The sequence below is a fragment of the Anarrhichthys ocellatus genome, unplaced genomic scaffold, assembly GCF_004355925.1.
Source record: "Anarrhichthys ocellatus isolate YVR2014 unplaced genomic scaffold, GSC_Weel_1.0 scaffold32, whole genome shotgun sequence".
NCBI lineage: Eukaryota > Metazoa > Chordata > Actinopteri > Perciformes > Anarhichadidae > Anarrhichthys > Anarrhichthys ocellatus.
Window position 1 is genome coordinate 2644542 of NW_022280062.1, and position 18963 is coordinate 2663504.

Below are 18963 nucleotides of genomic sequence, written 5' to 3' on the forward strand. Positions count from 1 at the left end.
TATATATATATATATATATACACATTTAAAAATTTCCACATATAGCACTATGGCGTGATTCTTATCCGAACACAGTTTTGGACCAAAGAAGGAGCATGTTTTAATGTTTTATAGGCTTATTTAGGATGCCAGATAGAAAACAGAGCAGAATAAAACCTTTGTCTTTGATGGCTCTTTTTGCACATCTGCCTTGATGGGTCCAACAGCTGTGCAGGTCAAAACTATCCTGAAGCCGTCTGTGCTCCCCACTGGCCTGCTTTACGCCATCCTGCCCAACCAGCTGAGAGATAAAAGAGCAATAACAAAAGAGAAAAGGTGATGATTAGGCTCAAATCAGTGAGTGTGAAATGGGAGGGGCTGTCGTGCGCTGACAAAGCATGAAGGCAATTTACCATTTAATCAAAGTACTTTTTTGGTTGCGTCCAATTCCAGGCAATGATGAATTCTTTTTTTAGTTGAGGGCAGATGTGTGGTTTCTAGCTGTGTGGACACAGTGGACGGCAGAGGTCTGGAGCTTTGCCTAAAATTGTTCGTGCCAATCATCTCTGCCTCAGCGGCCCTGCACTTCTGTCCCCAGCTTCACAGCGCACACACACACACACACACACATTCTGGTTGTAAGAAGCTTAGGGACAGATGTTTGTTTATGTATGTGTGAGAGCACATGTGCACATGAACACGTGTGCTGTGTAGGGGAGTGTGAGATGACCGGTTCTTTAAGAAGGCGTCGAATGATAGCGGCTCTGTTCGTACCACAAACTGAACTCTTTGTCTCGTGATCAGCTGACTATAATGTTTCTCATGTTTCTTCTTACCAAAGCAAAATACATTACCATGTTCACTGTGTGGACTCCAACAGTATGTTTGTGACACACCTTGAAGTTGAATCCCGAGGCTGACTTTTCACACAGAAAAGATTTTCAGTTTGGTCTCATGATTGTTCATGATTTGTTATTGTAACATTATATTTAGAAATACTCCTTATTAATTTGCCGTCCATCTTTCATTGAAGCACACGCAGCCTTGATTCGCTGGTCAAAGTGAACCGCTCTGCTCCGTGTGCCACTGTTGCAACACACCACATGCACAACAATGGAGGTGACACATGGCAATATGCAATATAGCATTCTTGTATGTGGCCGCTTCCATTGATTGGTGCTCAAGGTATTTAAAATAACTTTTTCATTATTTAAAGTGTAGGGTCCACACTCCAGATTCAGAAATAAATGCTCACATACTTGGAGGGCGCATGACGCTAATGTACAGAGTGTTTAAATGCTTCAGTGGGTGTGAAGGATATTTTAGCTTCTTCATGTATTCCATGGGTGGCTCGTCAGACCGCCTTATGTAACAGCTTCACAGTTGTGCGCAGAGGGAGTCAAAGTAAGCAGGGACTCTGTTTGAGTGTTTTGTTGGCACTGGAGGAGATTTGAGGTGTCCGTAAAGCCCAGAGTCTGATTCAATCCCAGGTCATGGGCTAAATGCTGGGACCTTCAATTTACAGTCTCTTCCTCCGTCACAGATGGCGTGATCACAGTGGTGTGACCTCTGATGGCAATGTCTTCCCCAGCAGTAGAGGAATTGATAAGGGCATGTGTGCGGCTGCGTGTATAGGTCCAGATGTGTGTGTGACTCAGAGGTCAGTGTCATGGCTTCTTGCTCCACACTGTCACAGCCGGGACCAGCGGACCTCAGCCCTGAATGGTTTTCTTTCCATTCTCAGTTACGCAACAGTCATCTAAGCCCCTCGCCTCCCAAAGCTCTCCCTTGAGATTTTATTACTTCACCATATTGCCTGCCTGGCTGCGCAATTTTTTTAAATGTCAATTTTCACAACAACTCAAACAAAAGGCGAAATAGACGCCGGCGGGGTCCATCTGCAGGTCGAGCAGGAGGCCGATGGCGATGGCAGGACCCCTCTGGAGGACGACCACGGAGACGGGACATTACAGGAACACGATCATGAGACCAGGTATCGGCCGGGCCACTCAAGGCTAATGTACTGGAGGCTGGTTGCTAGCAGGCGGGAGGTTAACAAACTGGGAGACAGAATGGTGGCGAACAGACAAGGAGGAGTGAGTGGTTTGCAGAAGTTCGTACTGTTGTAGTTTGGAGTGCAGGAGCAGGACTCAAATGCAGATACTAAAGCAGGCTGAAGGGTAGCATGCTGATGGCCAACATGCTGGTAGCAAGCAGGCTGGAGATACGAAGTGTTGCACGGCGGTTGCGAGATGTATATGTGCAAATAAAGTCCTCTGCTATTTAAGCAGTCGTTTCCTTAAGGCTTAATGACACAACTGCCCCCTTTCCCCCACTACTGGAGGCATATTTCCAGTCATTTTGGAGACACAGGAGGGTATAAATCACCTCCTAAAGTTCTTGACCCCTGCTGGGTCCATTATAGTCAGATTATACTGTCACCATTAGGAGAGCTGGCAGCAGAGGAAGGACCCCAGATGAGGACAGGCAGACTGATTATTACAATCAGTCTTGTAACCATGCCTTAAGGGTGCTTTACAGTATGTATGATATTTACACGTTGGCCCGTGAGAGCAGGTCCGCAGAAGGTAACTTAAGGATACATGAAGAAACCAGAGATATGCTTTGGGCAGTCTGTGTGTGTGGCTGATACTTGGCAAGCAATGAGTTTTCAGCAGTAGCAAAGTGACACTGAACTAATGTGGTGAAGGAATATCACTATTTCGCTGTCGGGATGATGATGATGAGTAGATCTGTTTGTATGAATTATGAATTATGTCGTGCTTGCTTTTTAATTTCATCTTTCTATTTTGTAGCCAGGCCATTATAATACTCCTGTTTGTGCAGCCAAACCCAGGACGTTGTTTGGACACACACACACACACACACACACACACACACACACACACACACACACACTAATCATCACTGCTTGGCTCAGCGGAGGGAGCCAACTCCGTTCAACAACATAAATGAGACGCTCCACTCTGCGTTATGTAACACGCATGGTCAGTGCGGACGGTTGGACACCTTCTTGGTCTGTTCGGTGCTCGAGGTCAGAGCGAGCGGTGCGCGGCGCAACAGATGCCGCACCAAGAAATAAGCCTTTAATACTCCGAGGACTCAGGAGAGGGTAACTACACTCAACTCACAATACAGACTTAAGTGAAACCCCTCACGCAACTTATCGGTGTCTCCGGCGGTGTCCTGCGCGTCGCGGTTTCTTTGGACATACTTTTTTTCTTTACGCACAACACGGCGGACACATCCACCTGCTTCAGAGGTAAACTCTGTCTCATGGCACACTTGTCCATGTCTCATTTACTGGAGCCAGTTGAACGATAATCTAATCTGGTTGTTCCGACGGTGATAGAGGACCCCTTTAACCACCATGCCACCCAAGAAAAAGGTAAAATATCCAGTATTCTGGTGTTTTCTTTTCGTGCGTGCGTGTGTTGTGTGTACGTGTGTCTGTGCGTGTGTGTATGTGTGTGTGTGTGTGTGAACAGGAAGGGTAGAAGAATGCACCATCTGTTGCACTCAGCGTTAATCCTTGTGTGAGGCCTTTCCACATCATTGCACTCACTAAGACAGTCACAATGCGCAGGGCAGATAGAGACGCAGCTCATGCTGCATGTATCATGTCATGTGTCTAGTTGAAAACCACGGGCTCCAGAGAGAGTTGCATAACCAATGGCCTGTGAAGATCAGATGGATTTAGTCGTATGCCCTTCTCTTCCACTCACTCTTGGACTTTCTGTCAACTCTGTGTGCTTTTGGAACAGATTTCACTCCATATGTTATACATGTAGCAGCAGCAGTGGGTGCAGCCAAGTTCCTGTTCCTCATGCTGTACAAGCCATCAATGCACACACTGATTTCATGAGCTGCATCTTTCTTACCTATGAGTAAAAAAAGTAATTGTGATGTTATAACCTACATCTTTCTCATCATTTGCCTGAAAAAATTTAAATAAAAAAAAAAAAATGTAATATTTTACTTACAATTGAAGTCGATACCAATATTAAACACATGCAGAGAGAGAGAACTGATCTCTTTTAGTGAGAAACCACCCCTTTGTGCTTCTCGTGCATTACCGTTGCATTCAAGTCACAAAGTGATGCATCTGTCAATCTTTGAAAAACCCAGAGGGTTGTTTAACAACACTTACTGCTGTAATGAAGGTGAATCCAGAATCTTTGAAGTCTCTTCCAGCCATCTAGGTGAAGAAATATTCTGTCTGCTGCACAATAATGTTGTTGTTTTTTTTGTTGTTGTTGCAATTCTTAGTTCTTAAATAAACAAAGATGATAGCTGGAAATAACATATTGTATGTTCTCACTTAATTTACCGTGAACCAAAATGACAACGTTTTGTCATCAGTCTATATCCGTATTTTCATGTGAAATAATGCGTTTTTTGTGTTGTTCAAAACTTGCAAGAGCTTGTGTCGAGCGTGTGAGCTAGCAAAATGTCAAAACAATGTTAGCATTGTTATACAGACTTGCTCTGGTTAAACCATTTGTAAAACACGTTTGACCGTGTAAAATATTGCCCAAATGCTGACATTTTGCCAGCTCTACAATCTCCGTTAGCACCTGCCCGATCTGTACTGCGCATGTGCCACTTTTAACAGCTGTCAGTGTTGAGTTAATATCTTGTTTGTTGGCCAGAAAATCAGTAAATGCAGGTTCGGGGTTCTTGAAATACTTTCAGAACAACATTAATTCTAGGTTTTTTAAAGATCTCTGGGTGTTTACTAAAACAGATCATGATCAGCTCTGTGACTCGAATGTAAAGATAACACATGAGGTTCACAAAGAGGAGCTTGTGGAAACCTCACAGTCTCTGGACGGCCTACTGTCTTGCACTACAGTGTGCTGCATAGTGGCCCACTGCTTGTTACCTGGAATAGGAAAAGCCTCTTAGTAGCTGTGCCTCAGGGCATTACATCCAGATACCTGCTCTCCTTCCGGGCAGGAAGTAGAGTAATAAGGCGAGTAAACCCGTTTCCTTTGGGGTTAGGACGGTTTCCAAGTTGATGATACTGTTTTTGTCATTTTTAAATATCCATTTTTTGTGTGTTTAACCTCCTAAAAACTGTTCTCAATGTTTTTTATACTGTAGAAGAGTGACAGAGATGACAGTTAATGGTGGTTCAATAATTGCCTCAGTGAGAGGATCATAACAGGAATGGTTGGCAAGTTTTTTTAATAATCTCCCCCACACATCCCTCCTTATACCAGCAGTAATCGTGTTGCATCATAATGATGTGCCATGCAGAAGAGCAGGGAGACTTGCTATCTATGAACGATGAATGATAGATGAAATGTATCTGCTGCAGGAGCCAAGCGATCCAGTAATTAAGTTGTATGGATGATATTATTGCAGCTACTGTATCTCTATCCGATGACTGTCGGGGAGCTGGAGACCACGCGGTCCAAGCAGCAGCGTTGGCTGTCTGTGAGGAGGTTGCATTTGTCTCTCTCGCTCTAAATCCTGGATTGACGCATGCTATCTTAATCTCCTTACTCAGAGACAATCATGACCCAGAGAGAGGAGCCCAAATCTCTGTAGAAGTAAATGCTTTCTATGAGTAGTCAACAGAGAAATGATATGAAAATCGTATATGATGTTAAGAAATGTATGTTACTCTTGTCATTACATTTACAATTGGTGTCAGGCCTGACAACTGCAGTCGGCAGAAAAAATTTGGTTATTTTACGTTCCTGAAAACCACGGGGTACTTTGAATCTCGACGTTTCTGAATCAAAAATATGTTTCATGAATACGTTTCATATTGATTTATTACCTCAGTAAACATTGTAAACATGAGTTTATCGCTAGTTTCAAGTCTTCTTCAATACAGCTTGATGTTCATTTCGTAAATGATGGTCCACTTAAAGTACAACAGACCATAAAGCAGAGTATGCTTTAGGGCGGACTTACTGTGATCGACAGGTAGCTACCCTACCAGAGCCGTATACGGCGTCTCTAAAATACCTTCCGTACATTGGTTACAAAAAACCAAGATGTCAACGCCCAAATCGTTTCCAACCAACCTATGAAGCCGACGTTAGCTTAATTAACGAGTTAGCTACAGCTGATGAACTCTGTAGAAATCCACGGCCATTGACTATAAATGGGAAGTTTGCTTTTATTTACCTCCGTCTGAATTCAAGGAGTTATTGTTTAAAAAATGACTGATAATTGGAGTGGTCATGGGAAACTGCATATGTGCTCATGAGAGAAAGGAAAGCAACAGTAAACTTTCTTTTCGTAACCACAAACTGGCGACATCAGTTATAATGCAACCCATATTAACATACTGTATTGACATAAATCGGTTGTAGTGCTGCACAGATTCGCTGCCACTCTTGATCTATAATTGGAGATCTAAAGGGCCGTGATGCAGCCTTTAACTCCACAGACGAAGGCTGGTGCCAAAGTAAAGGTGGCGGTGCCAGCCGGGCCGTATCTGCTCTATGGAAGCGTCAGGCAGAGGGCATGGAGCCAGTCTCCTTCAGACAGATGATGCAGAGCAGCTGATTAGACGGGGCGTCGGAGGAAACCGGACACACACACTGCATGTTGATGAAGCAGAGATAGAGTAGCAAAGAAATCAGCGCAGTATCTGTATATATGAGCAGCTAAACTGCCAGAGGATTGGTGTTATTGGGTGAAATGTTGCTGTTCCTCTGCAGCAGAAAGAGCTAAAACAAGAAAATATTTGTGAATTTGTGAACACCCGGGCTTCATGCCAGTGAGCTCATTGGAAATTAGTCACAATTACATCAGTGTCCCGCTCGTGCTAGTAAACGCTGCTTGGGAGGCATGCAGCGTTTTTTTGTCCTTTTTGACACGCAACTTCAAATCCACTGAAGCTCATTCATGTAAGCATATCAGCAAGTTTACCGTGACGTTCCTGCATAATGAGCCTATTTTGCCGGGCAGCGGACGGTGTTAGAGTCAGGGTGCTCCCACCAACCACCAAGCTGGAGCTCACTCTCCTCCACTTAGCACAATAGGTCACAATAGGGACACTCAGCTGCCACCGGGATGAAGGCACCACAGACCTGCTCATGCATGGAGCTGCTAATGGTGAGGTGGACACTCTTAACCCTAGTTGATAACATAGATAACAGCAGCACCTGGAGAACAGCCAGCAAGAAGCAGGAAGCCTCAGTGGCATAGCGAGTGGCAAGAGTACACACACACACACACACCTACACACTCATACGTACACACACTTCATCTCTAAATACAAACAAACAGTGCCCGCCTAACCAGGCAGACTCAAAGACACACACACACTTTTCGGTCTGCCACCCACCCGTCATCCAGACATGATCTCGGTCCCTGTTGAGTTACATTTTCACTTGGTTCATGTGGACCCTTCACGCTGCCAGCTTGAATGACACTTTGCCGTTAGATGTTTGACGTCTTCCACTGTGGGAAGTACAGCAGCAGTGATGTTGAACTTTGCCAAGTTGACTTAATTATACTGACATTCTCTACGGAGATCTAAGTGTCCCTTCAATAGCTCCTCCATCGATCTCTAATTGATTTGAACGTACTGCTCAATTACTGTTAATGGCGGTACGAACGCGTTACAGCATTCAAGTTACAACGGGAGAAGTATTTTCCTCACTGGGAGTCATTTATGAGTCGGTAAATGGCGGAAATATGGATTTTGTTTGCAGTGTTGCTTTCCCTTGACTGTAAAGCAGAGTATAACTGAACCCCGTTTTGTCATGTTAACCTCACATACATTTGCCAAACCAACTATTTGTTTCTCATCCTTAAAGCCTTTTTTTGCGTCTTCTTGACTTCTGTGGAAAGACTTAAGACCAAAACGTGTACAAGACACACAAAGCTGAGATTCATGCGTCATTGTAAGTGTTTGCAAATGAGCACTAACTGGTTTGGTTGGGCTAAGTATTTTCTGCTGCAGTGTGTTCCTGTTGGTCTGAAGCTTATGTGGGAATTTTACTTTGTTTTATTTTTGCACCTAACAATGTCCTCTTTTGTTTTGGGCCCATTAAGCACGATACAAGCGACGCAGGGCTTTGAGACAGTTGTATGTTTCTTATTTTATTAGACCAAGTAACATGTCATCTTGCTGAATTTGAGATTTTGTTTAGTGATCAAAGTAAATTCAGTAAGATCAGTCTGTGTGAGTTTAACTCAGACACATTTATTGACGTTTCTTCAGCCGCTCAAACTAATCAAACAATAAAAAGCTAAACATGATACATTTGGATGAACTGCTTGCTGTATCTCTCATCTCAGCATTTCTTTCAGACCAGTTCAGTTTGTCCTCTGGGGAATCGCAGGCCTCACGGCCAGCCAGCTGGCTCCCGGTGTCTCGATGGTTCTGATTATTTCAGTTTAGGGACGTAGTCCATCTCCCCAATCAGACGCTGCTTTCCTAATGTACTCTCCTGGCGAGTGCAGAAAGAGCTGTGTAGACGCTTTTGAGCGGGAAAGAAGTCACCTTCAGGTAGCACACGAGAGACGGTGGCTTTAGTTGTTCATGCACCCTACCGTCATCCCTGTCCTCCACCTTCCTTTGCCCACCCTCCATGCCACATAATCACGCTAATGGGCTGGGGTGGCTGTCCAACTGGGAGGGACACGGGGGACAGAAGGGGAGAGGAAGTAAGGAATGAAGGAAGTAAGGGGGGTTGGATGAATGAAGAAGAGTTCGAATAAAAGACTGAATTAGAATGGAGCCGTATTGGACATTTTTTTAAAAGACAGGGTATACTGAAGTGAATCCCTTGATTTTATCACATAAGGTGCTCCGTCAAAAATAATAATACGGTTGCAATTAATTATTATTTTCAGCATCAGATAATACGCCAGTTCGTCTGTACAGTGTCACAAAATACCCATCTAACCGGTGATGAATTTGCTAGTTTTTGCCAACAATCAGTCAAAAAAAAAGTTTTGATGTATCACAAAGAAAAACGTTTGAGAAGGTGGAATCCGAGAATTAAAAATGATTGAAACAATTGACGGTTACAGATGATTCTTTTGTTGTGTGACTAATCAATTAATCCATTCAGCTCTAATTAGAGATATACAGTACATGGCTCCAGCCATGAAAAACATTGATGTAAAAAACAATTTATTTGAAAGTATTATAACTACTCTTGCTTTTAAAACTTGTTTGGTTGTAAAATACAGTCTAGAGTCACATTTTCTATGAACTGAAACCTGCTTGAGACTGCCGAGCCGTCACAATAGCTAAGATTTAAGCAATAATCACTTATATCTGAATGATGTGGATACATTATAATCTGTGACTTTTTCTTTGGGTACGGATTCAAATTCACACTAATGTGAAACAATAAAAGCCAGTTGATAATTCAGCTCTTCACTACACATTTCTAAATCACCTGCAGTAGAGCTCAACATTGTTTAATAATTCAGCGGGGGCGTTTTGTACTATTGGCTGGGTGACATTGGCTCGCCGGAGAGGCGGGTGCTGTGCGAGCAGATGTCTACACCAGCCATGGGTAAACAGGAAGCCATGCCTGCGCATAATTCTGCCCGGGGGGAGATTTCCTTCCTCCTCCCCTCTTATTCCCTCCTCACCATGTTGAAGTCTCTCTACATCCTCCTGCTTCTGTAACTAATTCTCTCCGCTAATTACAAACACCATCCCATCACCTTATTAATACGTACGTCATGTCTTCATCCTTCCTGTGTCACATTATTTGAGGCCTTATTTGCCTCCAAGGTTACTTTGAATTATTTGTTTTCTCCCATGTAAGACAATTTATTTTCAGATGAGCTTTCTGAGCTATTGACTATTTCTGGTTAACTTTTGATAATTTAGTGATACTTTTCGTTCAATTTGTAATGGAGCCATGCATTTTAATCTGTTATGTCCAATATGGTGCTAGTACTTTTTGAATAAGGTATTAGTATGCTGGGTAGCCCCTTTTCCCTTGCTTGTGTTATGCTTGACCTTGTTAGCTATGTTGGACCGCTCTGAACTCTTATTTATCTCGGCAATTGAGATGAATTTTGATACTGGATTTTCTTTATTTGTGCTCAAATCCATAAGAAAACCACAGGAGGAGCTCTATTCTGTTCCTTACGGTGGATTGCCATAAACAGTCATGTTCCCCAGATGATAATTCCTAAAATAATTCATGTATCCTCATTTGACTCTTTACTGGTACAGTCTCTTTTCCCCTCTCACCTTCCTGCAGCTCTCCCCTCTCTCTTTCCACTTAAAGTAATTTCATAATAAAAAGAGTATTTTTAAGTTCAAGATAGATTCATCATAACTATTGGCCTATAGTAACGACATGCTGTATAATCCGTCGTCGTCAAAGTCACTAGTGTCAGGCAGCGCGGTGTGCACTCACTTGGAATAAAGTAGAGAGTGTGTGATGGGGTAAAAGAGAACCAGAGGGAAGTTGCTCTCTGCTGGTTGAGGTTTGAAGAGTGAACACGGACTCATCACTCTCTGTCAGAAACATGAAATAGGGAAGCCCTGTCTCCGACAAAATACATTTATGTTCTAATAATTTGCATTGCCAGAGAAGTTTTGTCGGAACAATAATTGCTGCCTGGATGACGTTCGCTGGCAACTTTTGTTGCAGTCCAGGAAGTGTAACATCTCGACTACACAGACATCACAGGGAAAAGTTTGTCGTTATGTCATTAGGTTTAGGCTATTAAAATCAAGTGCAATGTATGGTGCCGAGAAATTAAGCCAAAAGCTGCAGTTCCTCAAATGGCCACTCGAGGCTGCCTCTAAAAACAAGGCAATCCCATTGACCTTCATCTTAAAATGCCCAACTTTACAGCAGAAATTAACCTGGTACTAAACAACAATTTTTGGTCCCAATAACTAATTTTCCTGTTCATGACAACTTAAGGGAGGGTGAATTTGTATACAACTCACCCGTTTTAATTATATTAAGAGTTCAAGTTAGGCATAATTGAGGGCATGGCAGCTTTAAGTGACAGGTTGGTGCCATCTGAGGTCACTCGCTGCTAGATGTCTGCTCTGCTGCACCATCTGGGCCGGCCTCAGCTCCACCGACGATCCACCTCTTTCCCCATTTTTAGAGTTCGGCAATGTCGTCACTGCCAAGATGGCAACTCTCTTTGAGCTTCACAAGCTCGTAGGTAACGTTGAGGAAACTCTGTCCATACAATTTGTATTTGAGTTCTCAGCTGGCATAAAGACGAGATGCAAGCCAGGCTCTTTCCAAGCTCAATAATGAACATGTTGTTTTTTTTAATCTGCAGAAAAACCAAAACGTAAAGACTACAGCATGTTTTTAGAGTTACATGCTGGAACTGTTAGAGGCACGATGGTACCAAACCAGGCAACCTCACTAACAAGATTCTGATAGTTGAAAAAGTTAAACGATGTGACTCCAAAAAAACAAATTGTCATTCTTTACATTTCTGTTTGTGTATGCTGCCTACAAATATTTGCTAATGCAGATCAATTTAATCTAAACAGAATTTTTAGGAGACAGAGTTGAAAAGGTTCAGCTGCAGGAGAGTTTACTCAACTCTGTCATGCTTCACTAACATTATCATTTGTACTGTTAGCTGTACTTTTGTTTTTCATTGTGAACCTCAATGACACAAAACAGAAGCGATCATTTTAAGATAATTTTTCTGATATACAGTCAACATAAATATTGCATTACAGGATTCACAAATTGTTGTGTTGGTGGTTCAATCTTCTGCACCTCCTGTCCACATATCAAAGTGTCCAACAGTGTAAAGATGAAATAAATGACATAGTGTAAAATGTCGTGGCCTTTACCAAAGTTTCATGTCATTAATATTCACAGAATATCTCTATTATCGTCTTCGACAAGATCAAGATCACAGTGTTGTTAAAATGCACCAGACTGAGCAGACTGTCTGCAACCATAAAGCTGATTTGTGACTTTGGGATGCAAGTGTGTATCTTGAGTGCCATATTGACGCAGAGGGCTGTGCCACCTCTTGGCTATGACACAGAGGGCATTAATTATCATGTCTTTGAGAGGACAATCTAATCGTTGGGACACATGGCACATAAACCTGAGCGTCACAGGGAGGGATCATGCTGCAACACGTCGTGATAATTAAAGGGAGGAGGCTTCTAGGGGAGTAAAAAGTAAATGAGAGGCATGTGAACAGTGAAGCATTCAATCAGAACACAAAAGTCTTTAATACTGTTCAATGCACAACGATCACATCGTTGCAGAGAAATTGATAAAACTAATTGTCGTTACTCTCTGTCTCTCCTGCAGGGAGAGCGTCAGGACTCGGACGTCGTCGAGGAAAGAAACGCCCAGGTGCAGCTGGAGAAGGCCAAGGTACTTTCTTACTGTTGCATCATGGTAACATTACGACCCCGACCCAACGCGACCCAACGTGACCCTCACAGAGCGGCAGCTCTCAAGGACACGATTACATCACGGACAGGGAACACACACGCCAGGACATCGGATTACCCGAGCAATATTCTGCTATTAAAATGAGTCATTGCAGTCTTCATCCTTGTCTTCCCTTTATACGCTTGATGTCTGGTGAAGGATGTTAATGAAGGATATTGATTACGGCTCATTCAGTTTAAATGAATTCTGGCCAACTGCTTTGCATACAAGACAGCAATAACATACATTTACACTGAGATTTACACTGCGTGAAGTGGATGTGAATGTTGGATCGCCGATTTCGGAAAGTGTATTTGCTTGTGTTGTTAAGTAGCAATACGTTGTGCTCGCTAAGCCTCCTTATGTAACACTGTTATGTTATGTGCAATACAAAGCACATACTGTGTCTGAGAAGCTATCTGTGGAGTGCGTTTTAGAGAGATGAGGGTGGAGTATGCACTGTTAGGTCATTACACAAATATATAAAAACATCACAGCTGATATCAAACTCTTCCCCTCTCTTTTCCTTCTAAGCAGCGCCCGCTGATAGACGTCCCCTTGAATATTGAATTAAACCCCCCCCCTTACGGATTTACTGCGCTGCCACTGGTGCTCTGTAATTAAAGCGGCAAACACACGCAGCCCCTCCCCTGCTGACCCCACGACCTCTCCCACAGCCTCATCGTTCCAAAGTGAAGTAATTAGCAGCCTGATCTGCGTGCCGCTGACATTTGACCCTGATAGGATTACGCCACCAACAGGCCCAGGTCAGGAGGAAGCATACGGATATTGTGAAGCAAAGAAGAGGATGCAGTAGGTGTTCATCACAGCAGACGTTTCGAATTTAAATTTAAATTGAAGTTGTGTCACTAATGACATGAAGGAAGGCTCCCAGTAAGCCGTGACATTGTGACAGCATGAACGATACCAGGACTCTGAAACTGGAGCAGATTAAAATGCATTTTAATAAAAAAATTCAAGAAAAATAGAGCATAATGTAATACAAGTTGTAAGTTTAACATATGTTGAAGGGATTCAAAAGATCACACTATATTGTTCTTTTTCATGCTAAATCACAGGGATATCTCCGGCTCATTTAGAATAGATTTGCTCTGCTCTGTCAACCGTCACAATAGTCATGTTACCCTGCATTAGGCTGCATGGTTGTATCTGTGCACATGATGCATGCGATAACCTAATAATACAGTATGTGTAGATTCATTATAACGTCTAAAATCGATGATTGAAATTGAGTGAAAAGTGAATTTTGTTTGTGTGAAAAGTGTGTAAGTGGGTGAAATGCAGGGATTAAAGATGACTACATCCATTAGGAATAACATTATGTCACAAACACGTGTCCTGTGTCTCCAGTACAAGCCTGTGGCATTTGCAGTACGTTGCAACTTCTCCTACACGCCAGCAGACGACGACAACGTTCCCGTGCCGGGCCAGGCCGTCACCTTTGAGGCCAGAGACTTCCTCCATGTCAAAGAGGTTGGAAACACACACACACACACACACACACACACACACACACACACACACACACACACACACCCACACACACAGGTGGAAGGTCCCAATGACGTTAAATGTAATAATGCAGAGGTAGAATAGAGTCATTAACATCATCAGTGTAAATGAATGTTAGCCAGGCCTTAAACTCACGCTTTTTCTTCTTCTTTTTGATAACCAGAAGTTTAACAATGAGTGGTGGATCGGCCGGCCGGTGAAGGAGGATGGTGTGGTGGGCTTCGTCCCCAGTCCAGTCAATCTGGAAACCATTCTCATCAGAAGAGAAGTGCAGGCGAGGAAAGCTGCCAAGGCCTTAGCCAAGTATGTACAGCACGTTTCTCTTTTCCACTGGCTTCAACACAACGGGGTAACAAACGAGCACACGAGCCCATGCTGCTTTGTGCTGCCTTATCTTGTAATCCTAATAATAATAATCTTTATTGGTCCCGCACATATACAAACACAAATATCATTATAAAGTGATATACAGAGGATTATATGACGTTTTCAGCATTCATCTGATGCTCTTTCAAAACATCCACAGATTAGGAAAACTACATTTTGGGCAGAGAGGTGTAATCAGTTGGAAAGGGTCACACCAGGAATTGTTTTGTTGACAGAAGCGAAGCAAGCCTGGCGGGATCAAACCGCAAGGCTGCACTGTGGCAACAATGAGCTGAGGGCCTCAACTGACCCCTTTATCTCCAACTCTCTATGCATTAGTGTCCAAAGTATCCAACAAATGTAATGCACACAGTTAGGGATGAGTTGTGGTCCAAGTCAAGTCATTTTTCTTTCCTCAAGATGCTTTACACACGTCGAAGCTGACTTATTCGTCTCGTAACTTCCGTACCGTGACACCACTTCCGTAGTCGTTTTAACCCAACGACCTTTCCTTCAACCTAACCTAACCAAGTAGGTTTTTTTTGCCGATACACTCTCACTGATAGCTTGTGTTGCTGGACATTCGTCGGAAAACAGAAAACTTCTAGTAAGATATCATAGGAACCATTATGTGAGGACACATTGAACAGGGATCCTGCAGGTTTATGGGGGAGGAGCTGCAGGGCCCAGCTGGTAATCCAGTCTTGAAAGATGAAAACCATGAAAAGGAAAGTATAAGAGCGGAACATTAAAAGGGAGGTCAAGGACAGAAAATCTCCCCACATGCGACGGTTAACAAAGACGTTTCAAAGATATGGAACTACTTTGAGAAGTAGGAATGTTTTCCTTTTGTTGAGTCAGTAGGTTGTTTTACTTTAATCAGTCTGGCTGGCAGGAGGATCCACTACAGACTGAAGGATTTTGACTTGACCCAGTTAGGCTGAAAGAAACTCATCTAGAGGATCTTGGAAATTTAGCTTTGGTGGCAACTGTGTGTGCTGAATCACTTCAAGGGATTTACCCTCCGAGCTTTATATAGCTGTGTCTTATGTAAGTAGATATACAGTCTGTAAGCACACATTATTTCAGAGCTTAGACACTAGTGCTCTATTTTCACCATAGATAAGAGACAGATAGATAAATAACTACTTTATTGATCCCTCACTGGGGAAATTCAAATGTTACAGCAGCTCAATGGTCAAAGAAGCAGGCAAAGAAAATACAAACATATAAGATAACAACATAGATTTTTGGAGATGGTAATTGCTTCTATGGTGTGTAGCATTGTACAAGAGAAAACAAAGATAATTGCACAGGATAGGGAAATTGCAAAGGATAAGCTGTCAGGTTGTGATTGTTGCAGTTTGTTAAAAACTGAAGTTTCAATAACTGAAACATTTTAGTGGGGAAGACATGAGTTCATTCAGGATTGCTCTCTCATTTCAGCAAAGCATCCACTCAAGTAGCTCAAGATATGAACTCAAAGAAGTATACCCCTCCATCCCAAGGTCAGTGTGTGTGCTACGCCATATAAGAAGTAAAATATCAAAATATTTTGTTGTCTATTTGTGATAATTGGCGAGTTAACATGCGACACCTCTCTTATCCTTCTGCATGAGCAGCCAATCAGCAGGTGAAAAAGAAACCGGTAAGCAACTCAATGTTTGTTTCAACTCATTGTTACTTATTTAGATAATCCCAAACACTTTTAATAGACCCTTTTTTTATTACAAAGAGCTGAATAAAACAAAAGCAAAAATCAGATTTCATCCATGTTCACTCTGTTTGCACCGCAAGCGACATGTTGCATCAGCAGTTTCTTCTTTGTGTCTGCAGGGGGAGCAGGTGTCTATGTATGATGTAGTGCCTACAATGCGTCCTGTGGTTCTAATGGGACCATCACTGAAGGGCTTAGATGTAAGTCAGCCTCACACACTCTGTAGTCTAAGTTGCTTTTGACTTGTGACGGGTCTAAGATGCTGTAAACCTGACACACCTAATATATTTCAAATAAATATTGGTATTTGTGTTTAACTTGCATAGAGGAGACTTTAATTTAAATTCCATGTTTCATGTGTGCTTCCAGGTTACAGATATGATGCAAAAAGCACTCTTTGACTTTTTAAAACATCGATTTGAAGGCAGGTAAGTTCTGATTTAATTCTCCAGTGTCACACCTTTCACGTGGAAATAAAACACAATGAAACTGTGTAACACACCCTGTTCCTCTGTCTCCTCTCCAGGATTACTATTACACGGGTCACAGCAGACATCTCTCTGGCTAAGCGCTCCATCCTCAACAACCCTGGCAAAAAGGCCTTAATGGATCGGTCGAACACTCGCTCCAATTTAGGTACATGGCTTCATCATCCCGACCTGGAGCCTCAGTCGTAGCAAATTATCTTTGGCACCACTTTTATCTGGTTGGAGAGCCAGGCAGCCGAGCTTTACCTCATCAGGACAATTCAGATAGCATCGGCCACAGAAAAGTACACTAAATGAACTTCTAAAATAACCTCTTGTAATTGATTAGCTCTCTTGCACTCGTCGTGTTGTCCCTGGTGGCAAACCTCACCCACTTGCAACCTTAATTAGGTTCAAAGAAAGCAACTGATTCCATCTCACCCAGGTCTGAAATGAATGTGTCAGACGTTCCCTTTTTCTTTGCCTGATTGAAACACTGTGCAGTGATGTGATGTGATGTACTCTGCATAGCCGATCTTTCATTCAAAGAGATTATACTGTCACTGTGTGCACCCGAATGAAGATTGTATTTTGGGAAATATGCTTGTTTGATTTCTTGCAGAGCGTGAGATGAGCAAATCCCTACCACCTTTATGTTTGTCTGCAATCAAAGCCAGTTAGCTTAGCTTAGCACAAAGACTGAAAACAGGTTGACATCTGAGACATAAGCGGGTTTTCGGACTGTCAGTAAAGATTGTGTACTTTCTTTACCGCAGTGGCATTGTGAATTAGGCTCGGTTTAATCCACCCTTGGTTGGGGGATAAGATTTACTTGGTTTTCTCTACTCTTTTCTTTCTCATTGCTCCCTCATCCCAGATGCTGCTGGTATGTATGACTGAAAGGACTGGTAGTCCGTGTCTGTCTGTTTGAATCACCTTCCTTTCATTACCTCATCAGCACCATTAGCCACTGTTCACAACAAGCCGGTGTTTTATCTGTTCATCGTTTCAGTGGGCTTACATTTGTTCAGATGTAATTCACTGTTATGTTATAGATATTTGTCAGTAGGACTGAAAACAGCCAGTGCCTCTTCCATGCTCTGCTTCCCTTTGCTTCCTCTAGTGGCCATTCTTTAAAATGGTCCTCCCATGAGTGCAACACATCCTGTTTGTCTTAGTGGATTGGTTACCCAGGAAAATAAAAATACATCATTCACTGTATTAAAGTAGTCTCACTGAGTAGGCAGTGTTTCGTCATTGGTCGCATTTACAGTTTTTAATCTGTTGAAGGGTTGTGTCATGTGAGCAGCTCACAAGTACGTTTTTACTTGACTCGTTTTACATTAGAAATACAAATATGAGATTTAGTTTTTTGAGTTGAATTGAGATGCAGAAAAAGGTTCGTTTGGTTACAAAACCATATACAAATACACTTTGTTGACAGAACAAGATCTCCACAAGGTCCTGTTACTGTTTGTTCCCATTCATCGTGGAATTGTAGGTTAGAGTCAAAAGTCTATTTTTCTGAGCACTTCTCATCTACGCTTGTATCCTCTGCTGAGGTAGTTTATGTGATTCAATTAAAATGTCTACAATAGCTACACTAAATGGAACTTGTGGGAAGATTTTGTGTCATCGACTTTTAATCTCAAAATAAGACTTGATCATTTATTTCTCCACTTACCTTGGGTTTGGCAAATCTAACCTTCAAAATAAGATATTTCAGATTCTATATTCATTTCTGCATCTTGAATATATAGAATATAGACAGATGGAAAACTTCACATACCAGCTCTAATAATGGAATTACATATGAAATCATTCAAAATTGCACACAATGGCATTTCAAATAATGTTTCAAATAAATAATCATACATGTGTGAAATTATAACTCAAAGCTGTGGCTCAGTGATAAGAAAATATATCTAATTTCACGAGTTAAATGTTAACAAGAAAATGAAATATGCACAGCTGATTTTGTTTCCTGGATCTCCGGTGTCAAAGTCGTGCTTTTCCTCTCTGCTCTTGCAGCCCAGATCCAGGGGGAGGTGGAGCGCATCTTCGAGCTGGCCCGCAGCCTGCAGCTGGTGGTTCTAGATGCAGACACAATTAACCACCCCATCCAGGTGTCCAAGACCTCCCTGGCGCCGATCCTCGTCTACGTCAAGATCTCCTCACCAAAGGTAAGCATCGCCAGAGACCTGCACCTTCTTTTGGACTGACTGTTCCTCAATTCTCTCAATATTTTGTACACTGCATGAACTAAACAAACACGACCCTGTAAAATGCCAACAGCCACCATCACCTTTTTTTCCCCTCCCTCCTTCTCCTCCCTGTAGGTGTTGACGAGACTGATCAAGACTAGAGGGAAGTCACAGACCAAGCATCTTAATGTTCAGATGGTGGCAGCAGACAAGCTCGCCCAGTGCCCTCCGGTGAGTGCCATCTAGTGGCCAACGTGTGAAAGTGGTGCTACTGTTCAGTAATACTG

At 42.5% G+C, this 18963-nt stretch overlaps 1 protein-coding gene across 4 annotated transcripts in view; it reads left to right on the forward strand.

Annotated features, from left to right (window-relative positions):
• The window catches only part of cacnb2b (calcium channel, voltage-dependent, beta 2b), a 32031-nt gene that overhangs the window by 5221 nt on the left and 7847 nt on the right, over nt 1-18963 (forward strand). For 2 of the 4 annotated variants that reach the window (XM_031865014.1, XM_031865016.1), the window contains exons 3-13: nt 12264-12329; nt 13761-13883; nt 14086-14225; nt 15735-15796; nt 15911-15936; nt 16125-16205; nt 16375-16433; nt 16532-16641; nt 17350-17358; nt 18504-18655; nt 18812-18907. In XM_031865014.1, coding sequence (XP_031720874.1) covers nt 12264-12329; nt 13761-13883; nt 14086-14225; nt 15735-15796; nt 15911-15936; nt 16125-16205; nt 16375-16433; nt 16532-16641; nt 17350-17358; nt 18504-18655; nt 18812-18907 — 924 coding nt within the window. Of the gene's footprint in view, nt 1-45; nt 3389-12263; nt 12330-13760; nt 13884-14085; nt 14226-15734; nt 15797-15910; nt 15937-16124; nt 16206-16374; nt 16434-16531; nt 16642-17349; nt 17359-18503; nt 18656-18811; nt 18908-18963 lie in introns of those variants that run through there. The other 2 variants (XM_031865018.1, XM_031865017.1) reach the window with 2 other exon arrangements.